Below are 16,642 nucleotides of genomic sequence, written 5' to 3'. Positions count from 1 at the left end.
GGGGGGGGTTGAAAGCATTCTGGCCTTGCTGAGCTGATATAGATTAACATCAAAGAGATATTTTAGTGAGAGCCGAGGTTAAGTTGAAACAGGATGAGCAATCTTCACAGTATACTGTAAACAGGCATCACTGTGCACTGGATTTAATGAACATATAAATAAACAGTAAGAGATCTCTGTCATGGAGGGGATTTGATTTAAATATCCTAACACAAACCCAGCTGCAGCTGTAGCTATCCTTTCAGGGCTTTGTTAAGTGTTAGAACAAAACTTGTATGCCAATGCTGATTCATACTATAAGACATATATGTAAGACTATGGCTCAAAATGACTAAATGTGGCAAATTAGCGTCTGAGTGCAGTGCCTACAGTACTCGTACTGTAGGTGTGGTTAGTTTTATGAGTGATTTACAAAAGTTGTGCTGCTTACTAAAAACGAGGGCAGTTGGTTTATTTCAATATCATGCGCAAAAAAACAAGATGTGCTTTTTTTTTTTTGCAGTGTTAAGTATCGGTGTATTTATGTTTATATCAGCTTGCAGGCTTGATTTCATTAATCTCTCACCATATTTTACAACTTGCGAAAGGAATTCTCAGAAATACGACTGCAACAGGGTCAGCAGCAAAAACCTCTGAGCTCCCACCTCCTACACGCAATCCTGTCTCTGCATTCCCTTCGTAAATACCAACAGCACTTTTTTTTAACGCCAAAACCCAGGTCGCGCTGGCACACTGAGTTAGCAAATCTGGCCTTAACCATGGTAGACATTTGCTGTATATTTTAATATTTAATCATGTTGACTGTATTGTTTGGTTTCTAATTACACTATATTGATTCTGTTCATTTTTTCATCTTTTTTTTTTTGGTGGGGGGAGGGTTGGCACCTATTTCTTAGTTGGAGATTAAGTGTCTGAATTTCAGGAGCGGGACCACGCCTACAAACACGCTCTTTCCAGTTCTCATCTATATAGGTTCCCCCAGTCCTACAAGCTGTTAATTCTCGTTTACATGCTCCACCCTTGCTCCCCTTTTCAGTTCTTTAACTTCTTCACTTCTATTTAATACATGGAAATCGGCCTGGGAGCCGCCGCCAGTCCCCTTCGAGGCGTTCCCCAAACTGCAGCTCAATTCATGTCCAAGCCATTCACCTTTACCTACTAAAACGCCGTCAAACATAAATGAGGACGTGGGTGCAGCTAGTGAATCTTTTATTAGGTTTTAGTTAATAATCTCATAATCTTGATTTGCATGATAAATATTAACTAATTACATTTTAAAACTACTATGAGTGTGCTCTCAATTAAAGACGGGAGAAAAAAATATAGATTTTTTCTAGCAAAAGGCACCTTAACTACCCGACACTTTGCGGCTCAGTGAGGGTTAGACACTCCCTCCCGAGTTATTTTCTTTGGTGTAATGTAGAAGAATTTCAATAACAGGCTCATAACACAATCGTGCGCATGCAATGAATCCTGCTTCCAACACTCAGAACAAAGTATAACCATAAAAACGGTTTACCAGAACTGCAGCCAGTGTGCTTCTAGAATTTCCTCAGAAGTCAGCAGCTACCCAGAACAGAATATAATGAGCACAGGTGCAAATGCATCTGTCAGGTAAAGATGCTACATCTTCGCTTGGGTTTTATTTAGACGTCAAGTTTCTATTTAGACAATAAAGTGAGAGTTTGTCATTTTTCTTTGAGTGTCTAAGTAATGTTTAGCCAGTTTATGCAGTCTATGGGAGACAAGCACAGAGATACTGTGGATGATTCATGAGCCCTATTGTATGTGCGCGCAAACACAGACACACACACACACATACTGAAAACATGCACAAACAATTGAGAATACAAAACATCCAACAGTCAATGTGGGCTTTTGTGATAAGCTTTAAAGACTTCACTTTATCTCCTTTGAGGTACTTACTTGTAAATGTGATGTTAAAGCCTCTGTCTGTGTAGGTGTGGTCAGTCAGGAACTCCAAACGGGCTACATGCGCACTGGTTGTTATGGGAGGAGGCAGGACATCACCAGAGAAGGTCCCCAGGATAGGAGATTCAGCCTGACAAAGACAGATAACGATTTTCTGCTGAGACCAAAGCTATACTCAGCTTAAAACCATTAAAAAAACCAAAACAAGAGCAGACGGATCCTACAGTGAGGTAGACAGATAAAGCGATAAAGTCCAGTGATACTGGAAGAAAGGTTGTTTAGCTTGTACGCATAATTACAGAGGCTGCTTTTCCTGCTGACAAGCACCATGACTGATAGACAGGTCAGCAAAGAGCCTTTCAAAGTAAGCGAGGACATCCGCTTATGCGCTACCTTTCCCCCATCCTTGATGGAGAGGAAGTCAAACTGCTTCTCCATGCTGAGGTCGTTGAAGGCCAGATTGATTCTGCTCTCAGGGTTGGTGATGATGAGCCACACACAGTGCATATTGTTTCCGTACTCCTGAGGGTAGTTGGGAGATAGCAGCACCCCCGATGGAGTGGTAAAGTTGAAGAAACAGGAAACTATAGGAGAGATAGAGAGATAGAGACAAAGACAGCGGGTGAGAGGAAGAAATACAGATAAGCAACATAAAAATGAGAATTGTTCAGGAGACTGAAAACAAGAGGCAAATTCCATTTCCTTTGCTGACAACAAGCCACTATGACTTGATTCATTTTACTGAATCTGTACCACCTCAAGACACACGTGCCGTAGACATATTTCAAAAGAAGGAGACAACTCCAATAACCACCACTGTGCTGACAACAACCTCGGGCGACGTGCAACCTAATACATGTTACATTTTAGAATAACTCCACTTTTGCTGTGTTCACCTTCCTGTCCCCACTATTCAAGCAATTTAATGTGTCGACCGTGTAAAAACACTACAGACTACATTAGCATTTAAGTCTGGATAGGAACAAAGTGAGACTTGAACGATGACTCAGGCACTCATGTTCACTTTCTCATGGGGTCTTATCAGTAATTGCTTATGCGTGCCTTACTGGTCAGATCCTGTGACCCTTTTCCACAAGACAACAAGACTGCCTAGACCACAAGCAGTTAATTGAAAGCCATGGTTGACATTTTTTGTCAGTGCAAACAGCTGTTGCATTGCTAAATTCTTCAGTTTGTCACTCTTCTGGTGACTACATGCACAGGAGATAAGGCGAGCAATATGTTGAGCATTACGCGACGCACTTTGTTTTCAGTATGGACAAAAATTGCTTCTGAAAAGCATCCAGATGAGCGTGCACATATTCTTAGGCTCATCAAAGGGTTACAGATAATCAAAGGCATAAGACAAGGCAAATTAAGAATGTTTGCTTTACTAAGGTGTCCTAGTTGGATACATTATACTTTTAGCTGACAGTAGGACCTAACAAAAATCAACAAATCTCATTTAAGCATGAAAAGGAGGATAAAATAAGATGCTTGGTAAAAATAAACGTACTGGCGACTCTCTCACTATGAAAACACACAATTGAACAGTTGTACGTTAGAAAAGCATGCGATCACATTTACAGCGTCAACTTCAACGGCAAAAGCAAGCCGGCTGCATTGTTTCAACATGACTGTAATATTTTGTTAAGCGTTAACTAAATAACCCATTTTTTCATAGTATTATGCAGCCAAAATGACTTTTGGGCCAGGAAGCTCTCTGTCATTCAGCTCTGTGATGTTTATCTGCACACTGCAGCTTTTTGTCCATTCTATTGTCTCATCAATAATACAACAGTGGGTATTATCTGCATGGTCAGCTCTCTTCCCTCTTCTCCTCACCCTCTAATTCTCTCACTTTGTGTTTGTCTTTCATGGCGTTAATTAGCTAATAATCCCTCCTATTGTTTCAAAATCCACAGCCTCTGCAAGGCAAACTGTAAGGATAATCTGACAATTTATTATGCAGCCCTCCCTGTACTCGTCCCTGCGAGCAGTGTTTGATTCATGCACGTGTGCGCAAGGTGTACGTCGAATCGGAGGGGAGTCGTCCAGTAACTTACAAACGCAGCTGGGTTTCTTAGCTGACCACTGGTTGTTCTTCTGACAGGTGATGTTCTTCTTCCCCACCAGCTCGAAGGCAGGCAGACACTCGAAGTACAGTCTGTCCCCGTGACGGAAACCTGTCCCCTCCCGCTTGCCGTAAGCTGGAATTCCAGGATCTCCACAACTGCCTTGCTCAATCTCTGCGCAGGTGGACGTAAATACATAAGACAGAACAATTCAGCAAGCAACAGACTTATGCAAATTTCTGTGTCATGCAGAGAAAGATGAATTTGTGGTGTACACAGTACAACTACAGAGAGAGAGAGGGAGAAAAAGCCTGCTCTGAGATGGTTTTGTGTTTCTGTTCTGTTCCCTCCTGTTGGGGTTTGTAATGTTTGATAGTTTTACTATTGATCCTTGCGAGTTTTCTGCCACATCTGTTCACCTAATCATTATCCTCAGTATACAGTATATGGCCCTGTTTCTGTTGGTCACCTGCCACCTTGTACTCTTAGTAAAGGTCTGACTATTCATTTAAGTTTTTATTAAAGTAGTTAGTAGACCCTAGCTTGTTCTTCCTGGGTATGGACTTGAAGTCTGCTAATGTACTTGCCTGCATAGTTTGCGTTTTCTGACTGAGCTCTGTGTATGACAACTACTCGGATGAAAGATTTGGATTTTACTTTGTCGCCCTCTGGAATCTGAATCTGGATCCTCTTCCTCATGAAACTACAACAGATATGATTACAGCTCCCATTGGTTTGTTCCATCCATCAATTTTCTTCCATTTATCCAATTCTGGGTTGCACGGGGGCTTAAGTCCATCCTCATCTCCCGTAGGGCGAGAGTTGGGGTACACCATTGACAGGCTGTCACAGGGCCGACACAGAGAAACAGACATCCATTCACACACATTCACACCTAAGACTATTTTAGAATCACTAATCAATAATTTAGAATCAATCATCTCTTTTGCTGAAAGAGGAAGTTTGTAAAAATGGTGATTTGGAGTCAAAATAATGGAAAATACAATGAAATACAATACAATGCTGCTTAAGCACCAACTCTCAGATGAACCATTGCAACAGCACATTCCCTGCCCCCTTTTCCTTGCAGCGGAGTAGCAAAATACATTTTTAACTCACGGGAAACACTGAAGGGCACATCGCATGGAGAATAAGAGCTGCTCCACATTATCTGCATCAAGCATTTATGCAAAAGTGTCATTATGGGAAATGCACTTGTTTACCACCCACAAGATCAATATGGATTTAATCTCTGCAAATTCAGAACGCTGATAAGTCCGGGCTTTGTTTCAGATAACGCAGTTTGTGCATAAACCTTCACTGACTTTGACGTTTACCTTTGTTGACGCCAACATGAATGAACTCCCTGTCTCTTTATGCACTGTTTTCCACTTTGGTCTCTTTACTGTGTCTTTATTTTCCTAAACTATTACCTTCTAATCGTGCAAATCTCCCAAGTGCTTCTCCCTCCCCCCACTGTCCCATGGAAAATGTACTCCTCGACTTACTGTGTGACAAACTACCTCGTTCGTGTTGGGAGCTGATGTGAGTACTTCACGACTCGTGCGCAAAACACACCCGCACCTCTGCGACCACTCTTCTTCCTTAAAACCAAACACGCCAATTTCATTATTGCAAGATTTATGCGGCCGCCTTCATTCACTAACTCTTTTTTTTCTACTTTTCTCAGGTCTTAGATTGCAGATGGGAATGCTGAGGCATCCTATTGAGGCATCTGGATGGGGGAACACAGAGAGCGAATAAGCTCATCCATCCAGGAAATGATGGCAGGGCCTAATACGATTTTAAATCGCACCGGGGGTGATGCCGGGTATAAATCCATACTCAGCCCTAACGATGATCATCATTTAGAACACATATTTAGAGCTCACTGCTGTTTGGATGTATGGCTGTCCTGAGGCAGCCTCATTCACAAGACAACTCATTGATCTTACGTGGAAGTCACCTTTAAAAGGGGTGGTGGGGGGGATGCTGAAAGCAAGTTTTGAGGTGAATCCGAGAGAGAATGAGAGAGAATGGAGGATAAAATGAACCAAGGGAGTGACAGAAACCAGATCTGAAAGAGCAATCCAGCTGTTACGCAAACACAAGAATATCTACATATTAATGCACACGCGTGCAAACACAAACAAGATCATGCAATCACTTGTTCGTCCCTACACCCGTAGGCCTCTCTGCCTCATGGGTCCCTCTAATTACAACTTTAGGAAAAATTGGCTTAATATATAAGAATCCTTTGAAGTGTGTGTGAGAGCGTGTGTGTGTGTGTGTGTGTGTGTGTGTGTGTGACTGTCTCTCTTGTTTAAAACATATTTATAAAAGTGTGTGTTGCACATATGAAAGCATCTTGTACACAACATACACAGGGTGGTAAGTGAACGAAACAGCTGCTGATTCTCATGAATAAGGGAAGAGATGTAAGGGCGTATTTGTCGTCCTTCCCTGACATTCCAGAATAATCCGGGCACGTTAATGGGACTCAGACTCAAATTACTGTCAACAGCTACACTGCAATCTCCTAAGGTCTGGGATGACAAAAGGACTTTATTAGTCAAGTTTATTGGTATAACCCAGTACTGCACACAATGTCTCAGTGGGCTCTAAAGGCTCTCAGTTCCACTACTGAATCAACAGTATTTAAAGTATTTACAAAATTGCAGTCGCATTTAAAAGTGCATGAAGATAATGGTAACCTTGCAATGAGGCGAAAATTCAAAATTCTGTCAACAGATGCTTTCTCAACTGCTGCTTTGCTAACAGATGATTATATCCGATGTTTAATCATAAACTGTTAGTGCCCTGCACAATGAATGGGCTGGAGTACTCAAAATACAAATGACATGATGCTTTGCCCTCAGTGTTAGCCACTGTCCCATTGGTGCGTTCGTTTGCATCTGGATAACAAGAAGTTCAAGTGTTTCATATCACATACCCTCAGTTGTCAGTATAAAGCACGACAGTGTTTGGGTTTTAGGCTCATTTGCATTAATACTGATTTTCTTTGCAAGCGCTGCATTTTCAGAACAGACAGAGCCCACTGCAGAGTGTGAGCAACCCACAACGTATGGGTAAGGTGGGAGTGTGGGTTCTGGTATGACTGTGTTTGCAATTACACTTGATGATCAGGCTTAAAATACAAGTAATTGAGAATGCAAATTAGATTTTGGGTGCTCCAATCTGGGAGGTGAAGTGGTTCAAAGCGTTTCTTCCCCTTCATTAAGTAGAACTCATTGTTTTAATTACACTTTGGTTCAGCATGCTGCTCCACTTTTGCTGTTATTTTTACTGATGAAAAATAAGCATCTGTGGGCAAGGGAGAAGACTTGCTGTGCTTCTGAGAGGCAAACAGCGCACTTATCTAGAAGAAAAACCTTGGCAAACACCCAGTACTCACATGCTTTCACACTGGAAAACAGAACGCACACATACTCATTCACAAACCCACACTTGTATCTGATCTTCAAACACGCGTGCAAAAACACACATTGATCTATTGTTAAAGCTCACACATACAGACACATAATTACACAGAGATAGACGCACTGGTATTAGACAGTAGGATGAATGTAGCTAGATGACCCACTGACTGTTTATGACCAGTTTAGTGAACGCAAATATGAGGTCTTGAAACAGGGTTGTTTTTTGTATTGCAACATGAAGTACACAGAGATCAGAGGGTCTAAAATGTCATACCTTGTTATGATTTGAATACATTTTATTATAAAAAATAATATATTATATAACTATATCAAAGTGGCTCCATTTTAATAGCATTCTTCTAGTAGCATTATCGTTACTTAGCCTATCTCTCCTATGCTCCACTATGTGCGACACGGAGCTGAAGGGAAGCAGATGTGACATGTAGCTGGGGAAATAGAGAGCAAAGGAGAGAAGCAAAACAGCAGTAAAGACTCAAACTGAATTAAATTGAAAAGAGGACACAAACATCACCCGTAAATTACTCAAATACTTGTTTGCTTATGTTTGGTTAATGTTTCTTTTTAATTCTTTGTTTAGTTGTGTTGCTGCCTGAGAGCTCCAGACTCTACTGCCAAGAGCCAAGAACAGAGGCACTGAGATCGCACACAAAAAGGGAGACTTAATTTTCTCCTATAGTTCCAATTACTCTTCTTTTCCTTTTTTTGTTTGTTTGTTTGGGTTTCTTTTGCTAGATATCATCCATATATTAGTTGTGTTCGTGATATGACAGTATTGTGGTTGGCACCATCGCCTCACAGCAAAGAAAGTCCTGTGGTCGAATCCACGGCAGGCTGGGGCCTTTCTATGTGGAGCTTGTATGGTCTGTCTGCAAACTCTGGCGTCCTCCCACAGTCCAAGGACATGCATGTTGGGTTAATGGGTGATTCTAAATTGGCCGTATGTGTGAATGTGAGTGTAAATGGTTGTCTGTCTCTCTGTGTCAGATTGGCGACCTGCCCAGGGTTTACGCAACCTCTCGCCCTATGACAGCTGGGACAGTCTCCAGCCCAACTGCAACGCTGAATTGGACAAGTGGAAGAAAATGGATGAAATCGATGTCATATTACTGTTTAAAGTCTCATATGAGACAGATGCATAAACTCCAATGATTATGTCTTTGAAGCTAAACTTGGGATGACACATACTGGGAAGACCAGCAGCCAACTGAAGAAAAAATGTGTTATGTTTGAACATATGATAGTTAGACTTGAGCAGTGAGTCACAACGCACAAGCGTAACTGATCAAAAAACAAATCCACTCCTATTTCAAACTGTAAAAGGAGAAAGTCGAGATTTAAAGTCTAACTATAAAGACTGCTTTTGCTTTTTAACATCAGTGTACCACCGCACCATGATGACTCACTGCAAAACCACTAAAAAATATTTTACCATTAACATGACTCCCCTTTGATGCTACTCTTAAGATGATTTAACCTCCTAGGACCTGGCGTCCACATATGTGGACATCACATTTTTCGATGTCTAGACCGAAATACTTAATTTTTCCCTACAAGGGCCTGATATCCACTTACGAGGACATTATACTGCCACTGTTCTATCGAAATTTAAAACAAATGTCCTCATATGTAGATCTCATTTTTGTCAGAAACAAAAATCAAGTAAAAAAAATAAAATCGGGTAATTCTTTGTTTTTACATTCATCGGGTCCCAATCAACACAAATAGCAAAGAAAAATTTAAATGCATGCCATGAAAGAGTTCGGGTCTTAGGAGGTTAAAGTTAAACAATTCGTTTTAAAATGCAGTTAATGAGCCAGAACCAAAATATATACAGCAACCTTACCTTCATAGGACACCTTGAAGCCCAACGAGCCACTGGTATCATCTGTTTTGAAGTTGAGCCACATCTGATGACTGGTGCTCACGACAAGGTCTGGAGTAGTTGAACCAGACAGACTATAAAACAAGAAACGCCAACATACACCTTATAAAAAGACATTTCTTTCTGTTGAATATTCTATATCTTTGTGCAATTTTTTAATCAGCAGTAGAAGTGCTTTAGCTGTGGACTTGTCATCACCTAGAAAATACAGAGAGACCTTGTTTTTGCTAAATCATTACACAAATTAAGAACTTTACAAATTTTGTAAGGAATTTTAAGCTAAGAAATGTTTTTATCCTATCCCAACACTTACATTCAAAATAGCAGGAGACAACAAAGTGCAAAATGAATGCAAGATCAGTCAATGCCACAGAAGTAATTTAATCTCATTTGAATAGTAATTCCACCCAACTCTAATTAGGAAGGGTATAGCTGCAGAGTAAGTGATTAAGGGTTCTAATTTTAGTGACAGAACATGTAGGACGGTGGGATTGCTACTAGTGTCTGGATAGATTTTTGTTCTCTTTTACAGCCTTTTGGTAATGCGCTGAATGTCTGTGAACTGCTAAGCACTTGTGAGAGAAAGTATAAAATGCTGCGTGTCTAATGTAGCACTAAAAAGCTTGTCAAAAATAATAGACAAGGCTATTATATAATTTCCACCCAGACAAGTTATATCAGTATGCTAATAATTTCCCTGTAAGCTAATCACTGTCTAGAATACTGTCCTTGTTGATGACCTACTTTATGTTTTTGTGTGTTTTTTGTTATCGTCACCACCCTTTTAATTGTTACTGTTAGATCCAAAACAAGGACATTATTTCCCTTATGGGAAAAACTCTTGTCGCATATTCACTCCAATAGTTTCTTTCCATTGCTAAACTGTCAGAGCACAGTGTCTTGAAATGAAAAGAGTGGATTTGATTGGTTGTGACTAACTGCCTATAAAGCACATTTATGACTGTGCTGCACTAAGGTTACATGCCTCTGACCATAAAGTTACAAAAAAATATTAAATAATTCCCTACACCCTGCACGCGCTCGGCTGCACCACTGATTCTCAAAAAATATAGTCCTGAGTTTAACAGTGCTGATAGCTGCAGTATATTCTCCAGTACTAAATTGTTCTAGTTTGTTTGTGTGCAGGAGCGCAAAGACTCAATTACTCTCTCTACTTTTAAAGCGTAAAGAAGTCCATAAAGGGGGAGGAGAGGGAGGAAAATCTTTAATTGAAGAGATTAAGCCATATTCAGTGTTTGTCCTGTGTGTGTTGTTGGTGTTTGAGCAAGTAGACAAAAAAATATGAATGTGAGGATGATCTCACATCAGTAACCCCTTCCTTTGCATACTTCTCCCTCATTTATCTCCAACCTCCCCCTCCCGGTTTCCACCCCAGCTCGGCAGCCTTGCATAAAAATTGATCTATAAAAACTTTATTAAGGTGGTAAATTTCGGCACAATTAATAACAACATCCTGTGAATTGTTATGGAGCATCTGCTAGCGCAAACTCCATTAGGGGGCATCAATATGCAGTTTTGCAATGCTGCGCCACATGGCTGTGATCTTGTTTTTAACAGTGAAAAGAGAGATGATTGACAATGTGGTGCGACATCTATTTTTCATGCCCTGCTGCATCAGGTGGTGATGAAATAAAAGAGAAACCGTAGGGAAAAAAAAGGGCTGGAGGGGAACAGGAAGACAGACGGGTGCTGTCGGGCGCGGGGGGAGGAAGAAAAGGCGAGTGTCCCGCAAAGGTGAGGAGGAAAGAGAGCGCGAAGGCAGAATATGATTACCGGGAACATGACTTGCAAAAGTGAAACTGACGGGTAGCTAAAAGAAGTTAGGGAACAGAGGGTAGATTAAAGGCAGGAGAAAACGAGGTCAAATGAGTCACTCACACGTGGAAGATGGTCTTCTGGTCTCCCACTACCTCGCCGTCTCCAACCGTCAGCGTGTCGTAGCCTCGCTCCAGGTCAAAATCTTCAAATGTCAACTTGATCACCTAGACAACGGAGGGGACATCAACGAGACAAATGAGGGAAGCAGATGCTTAAATACTCCCTGAACCAAATGCAGAGGAGAGATCTCTTCCCATCTGTGACTCCCTTTTCCTCTGTTCATCAATCCATCATACATCAGTTTTTTTTTATATCTGTCCATCAAACTTCCAGCTGTATACACTGTAGTAGTTTTTTTTTCTTTTTTTTTGTTATTAGAATTGTTTTCTCCTTTAAATCTCATACTGTGTGACCTAACAGCTCGGTATTGGTATTTTGCTTCTGTAAGTGTTTACTTCGTCTGCTGATTATGAACTGTTTCTCACTAATCAAATATCTGATTGCCTGCCAGATGGTCTGCACGACCTTCACTCTTGCCGATCATGCTAGCAGCTTTCAGATGCCTTCGTGGGCTATTACACGTGCCTCTCTATGCATACATATATATATGGATATATGTAATCCAATAGGATCCATTAAGGCAACAAAAAGACTTTGTTGCAATCTAGTGTATAAATCTTTTCTATAAAACATAAATCATGATTTCTTTGAGTGCAATTTTAGGTCTGCACTGCAGCTGAAGGATAAATCAAGATAAAAACAAGGAAACAATAATTGCGTCCTAGCCGAGGCAAGCGAAAGGGGTCAGCTCTAAACATACAAACAAAAATGGTTTAATTATAAACGTGCAGAATATTAATAACAAGGGCAAAAAATAGAGTGACAGAGGAGGCTAAATAAAAATAAAAAAGCCAAACAAGGAAAAGTCTTTGCCTCCTAGTTTAAATTGGCTGCCACTGATTTCCGCCAAATTCTTAATGTTTTCAGAGGGCTGAGAGAGAGCAGGGCCTAATGAAAAAGCTTATATAAATGCAAATTGCATTCTGTCCTATGTTAAACCTAGTTCTTAATGAAAATTGCCAAGGTGGAGAGGAAAGATTGATGGTGTGTAGGCAAAATAGGTCAGATCGCTCGATAAATAGAGTTTCATACCACAAACTCATCTCCCATCTGCCAGCCAACAGGTGAGGTACAGAGGGGGTGAAGATAAAAAAGAGGGAGAGAGAGAGAGAGCACAGCAGCCATATTGTGAAAGAGTTGTAAAAAAAAAGAAAACTCATCCATAGTGAACAGCTGAAGCAACTTCAGCGACGTAAAACCATGTCTCCAAAACTGTGTAAAATGTAAATATTAAATGAAATAAACACTCCTACAACTTCAAAAGTAGTTGGGAAAAGACAACAAAATGGAAAAAATATTCAATCAGTTCCATGACAGCCTATAGAAAATGGCTGGATTTACCACTAAGAAGAGTTTCTGATGCAATTGTTTTGAGAATTTTATCATTTGCAGTACTTCATATCATGCGAAGATTTGGAGAATTCAGAGAAATCTCTATACGCTTGAAAGAAAGCTAAAAAGCCAATATTGTATTGCCGTGATCTTCAGGCCCCGCAGGCAGCACTGCTCTGAAAGGAGGCGCGACTCTTTGAAAATCACTGCATGGGCTCAGATACACTTCTGAACACCATTGTCAGTGAACACAGTTTGTTTCTGCATCCATGAAAGCAAAGTAAAACTCCAGCAGGCAAAGATAAAACATTTAGAAAATCATGACCGTTGTGTCCTCTATACGGGGGGATGGGATGGGGGAGGTGTCTGGCTCATCCTACACAGCCCCAGGATTTGTGATGCGAGGGTATGCGGGGTGCATTACTGCACACGGCATACCCTCACATAATTTAAACATCTGTTCATCTACCATTTATTCTGAATGATATATACACGATTTGGCGCAACATATGCTGCCCACAGATGATCTCTTGCAATGAAAGCCTTGCTTGTTTCATCAAGACAATGCCAAACTGCATTCTTCAAAGCAACAGCATGGCTCTGTAGTAAAAGAGTCCCGGTTCTAAACTAGCCTGCCATTTTGTGCCAAATGTTCCAATAAAAACATTTAGTTAAAAAAATCCTATCATAAATGGAATCCTATTGTAAGCAAGACTGGGGACAACATTTAGTTTTCTGTTCTGCAGCTGCTGGTCTAGAATATTTAACAGTATTACATAACATATTAGCTATTGTAAATACTTGAATAATCCGTAGGCACATATACCTGCCACTGTATCCAACACGGTTGAACTAAGCATTATATATAGAGGGCACAGTTAGTTCATCTGTGGACTGGAAGAAAACCTTGCAGCAGCTCCGTTGCCTGTATTTCTGCTTCTGTCAAGTCAGCTGTAAATCCCTTGTAAGTCTGCTGCTGTGACTTAAGTAAAGAAACCCCAGCTCTGAATGTCTGCCCGGACACTGATTATTTATTAAACTATTACATACACCCTGCTCCTGGTAAATACTGCAGCATCCTTGCGGGTCATTTTTCCACCGCAAACCAGACACACACAGTTACATGCATAGGTTTTAGGCAGTAATGACAACATGAGAGTGCTTTTAAAAATAATATATATTGAAACGAGTTCATTAACATTATAAGTAGCATATTAATAAGAGAAAAATCTCATTTCTGTGGAGATCATTTGGTTTAAAAGAAAAAGAAACATGACCTGTATTCAGTCGCTCTGTGTAACTTGGTGTAAGTCTGGGAAGTTGGGGCCACTTTTTGGCTTTTTCTGGCATAAATGGATAAACACATGAAGACTGCCAGCTTCAAACAGCTGCATTTAGTATCTTTGGGAAACTATGAAGCAGCACCACTTGACAAAAACCCAAATTACTTATCATGTCATGAGGCTGGTAGGTCTAGCAGAGCTTTGTCACGGCTCGCCCACCCCCCTTCAGACTGAGGCTGTTCTGCCTCAGTCTGCTGGCTGACCTAACATTTCTGGCTGGGCAGGAATAGAAGCCCATTACGTCTCTAAACAGAAAGAGCAGTCTCTCTCCATCTTCATCTGAACCAGTCACAGAGCAAGAGGCAGCGTAAAGTACTGGTGTCTGTTCCAGCAGGCTGCCTCCTGGGTATACCCAAGGGTGTCAATGTTTGTTTGTGTTTGTATACATGCAAGCAAAGGGTGGACTTTTGTGGGGGCATATTAGATCTGACTCCCCGTCCTCCCTTGCCTCTCACCTTACATAGCCTCTCTTCTATCCCGCGCAGTGGAATAAGAGAACGGATTTGTAAAACCATTTTGTTTGAGTTCAGAGAAGGATATTTGGCAGGATAGCAGCTGGTTGGCCTTGAACACTACTCCAAAGTCAATGGTCTGAACAGAATGGCTGTGACACTTTCATGATATCCTCCAAGCATGCTCTCAAAACCTCTCCATTACTCTCCTGTCCATTTTACTCACTCCTTCTCTCCCTCACCACAGGTGTTTCTAACAACTCGCTTTGTCTTTTGCTGGCTCGCTTCCAGTGCTCTTTCCCCACCTTTCATTTTCCTTATCGCTCACATTTTTCAATAAGAAAGCTGCTGTCACATGGTGTGTTGAACAGCCCCTAAAGTGTCCTGTAGCAATTATCAAAAGCATAAAATGAGTCATCTGTGTCAGAGAAGCGCTTCCTCTGGAGCTCCTCCCTAAAAAGGTGCAAACTCATCAGGCAGCTGGCAGCTAAAGATACCACTTACGGCACCGCTGGAAATCTGTGCTTACAGCGGCAAAGCAAAATTAACACCCTGCATTGTTGCTTCAGTTCCGTGTTTAATGACATTTACCTTAGATGTGTCTGTCGCCGTGATGACCCAAGTGCAGTTGGCGTTGTTGTCATACTGAACTGGGTAGTTCGGAGATGTGATGACACCACTGGGTCCTCTCAACTGGCCTCCGCACATTGGTGCTAAAAATCAAGACAGAGAGGGACACATGTTCAATGACAGTTTAAATACGTACTTTCTGTTCATAAATCAGAGAAGATAAACTGAATGCTGTTTGCCTTTTGTTCCATTCTTCCATTCATATGCTTGCCAAATGATGACTGTAATATTACCAAACACCACTGGCTAAAATAAAGCCCCCAATTTTCAGTCAAGTTCTTGTGTAATTTGGCAGATCTTCACCTTTTTCTCAAGTGTCTTCTTGACAGCCACCCTCCCACTGAGATCATCTCTGATGAGACTTCACCAAACAGCTGATGGGTGAAGTGAAGGGCCAGATGTATCTCTCAGTTCTTGTCAGGTCTTTGCTCAATTCCCCCCCTTTCATAAGGACATGACTTTCAGATACTTTTTTATCTGTCTGACTTGTCTTTTGTGCACTACTTTTCTTGTTTTTAGTTGTATTTAAGATTTATTTTAACTAAAAAATGAGAACAGATTCGGTCTTTTTGCTACAGAGGCTAAATATACAATTTAAGATTGGTTCATTTACAGTTACATGTAGACAAAAATGAAATAAAACTTTCATTTTGCATTGTGTGTATTTAATAGTTAACTGTTTTTTAAATGTTGTACAAATAAGGTGTCTGAGCCCCATTTTTCTATTCTCCTACAGATATTCTCCTTTTTAATTCAGTCCAGCTGCTGCTAACAGCTGTGGTTGTGATTGTATAGGACACGTGCATTTGTACAGCTCGAGCATATTTCCTTCTATTTTACATGTATAACTATACTGGATGGATGTTAGGCTTAGAGCACCGCTAAAATGCAGGTGACCTACTTTGGATATTGCGCCTCAACACATCCTGTGTAGTCACAGATGAAGCACTATTGACGCTGTTGCTCCTCCGCCAAAGTGCTGCATGCTCTGCCTCTTGCACGAGCACAGGAGGCGAGCAGCACTTTGAAAAGATGAAGATGTTTGGCAAGTGATTGGTAACGATAACGTGATAAAAAAATTAACATGAAATTAAAAACCACCGTTGCGACAAACTCCAGGGCTCCCTCTGAATACTCGACTTGATTTAGTGTGGCAGTATGAAAAAAGCAGACTAATGAAAGACTCAATAAAACACGTTAATCAGAGTTTTACCAAAGGTCTAAAGATATACTGGAGTAAGACTCTTTTTATAAATACTGTCATCTTCTGTAAATAACACATTAAGGAAAACAAACTTGATGATTTCATACTTAAATAAAATAACGAAATGCGACGAGTGCTGCATATCTACAGGGAACACTGTCAAATAAATGCAAACAACTAATTATGAATCAAATAGCACAATTAGATATTCTGACTGAAAAGAGTAGATGAGCAGTTAGCATACCAAGCATCAGAGTACAAGGTGACTTTCCTTATCAATACCCGAGGGTGACTGCTTAACACAACTATTAAACACCCTTCAAACTGAAGTACTTTAAGAAAACAGTGTGTACGTGTGTACATATGTGAAGG

General features: G+C 40.7%; 1 protein-coding gene across 2 annotated transcripts in view; it reads right to left on the bottom strand.

Moving 5' to 3' along the window:
* csmd2 (CUB and Sushi multiple domains 2) overlaps positions 1-16,642 on the bottom strand; it is a 263,474-nt gene that overhangs the window by 114,282 nt on the left and 132,550 nt on the right. For both annotated transcript variants that reach the window (XM_042226362.1, XM_014338052.2), the window contains 6 exons: positions 15,028-15,149; positions 11,250-11,353; positions 9,312-9,424; positions 3,999-4,181; positions 2,326-2,516; positions 1,927-2,062 (listed from right to left, as the gene is read on the bottom strand). In XM_042226362.1, coding sequence (XP_042082296.1) covers positions 1,927-2,062; positions 2,326-2,516; positions 3,999-4,181; positions 9,312-9,424; positions 11,250-11,353; positions 15,028-15,149 — 849 coding nt within the window. The remainder of the gene's footprint in view (positions 1-1,926; positions 2,063-2,325; positions 2,517-3,998; positions 4,182-9,311; positions 9,425-11,249; positions 11,354-15,027; positions 15,150-16,642) is intronic.

This window comes from Haplochromis burtoni, unplaced genomic scaffold, assembly GCF_018398535.1.
Source record: "Haplochromis burtoni strain Fernald_Lab_line unplaced genomic scaffold, NCSU_Asbu1 Contig_208, whole genome shotgun sequence".
Taxonomy (NCBI): Eukaryota; Metazoa; Chordata; class Actinopteri; order Cichliformes; family Cichlidae; genus Haplochromis; species Haplochromis burtoni.
This window is presented reverse-complemented; position numbering and strand designations above follow the sequence as displayed.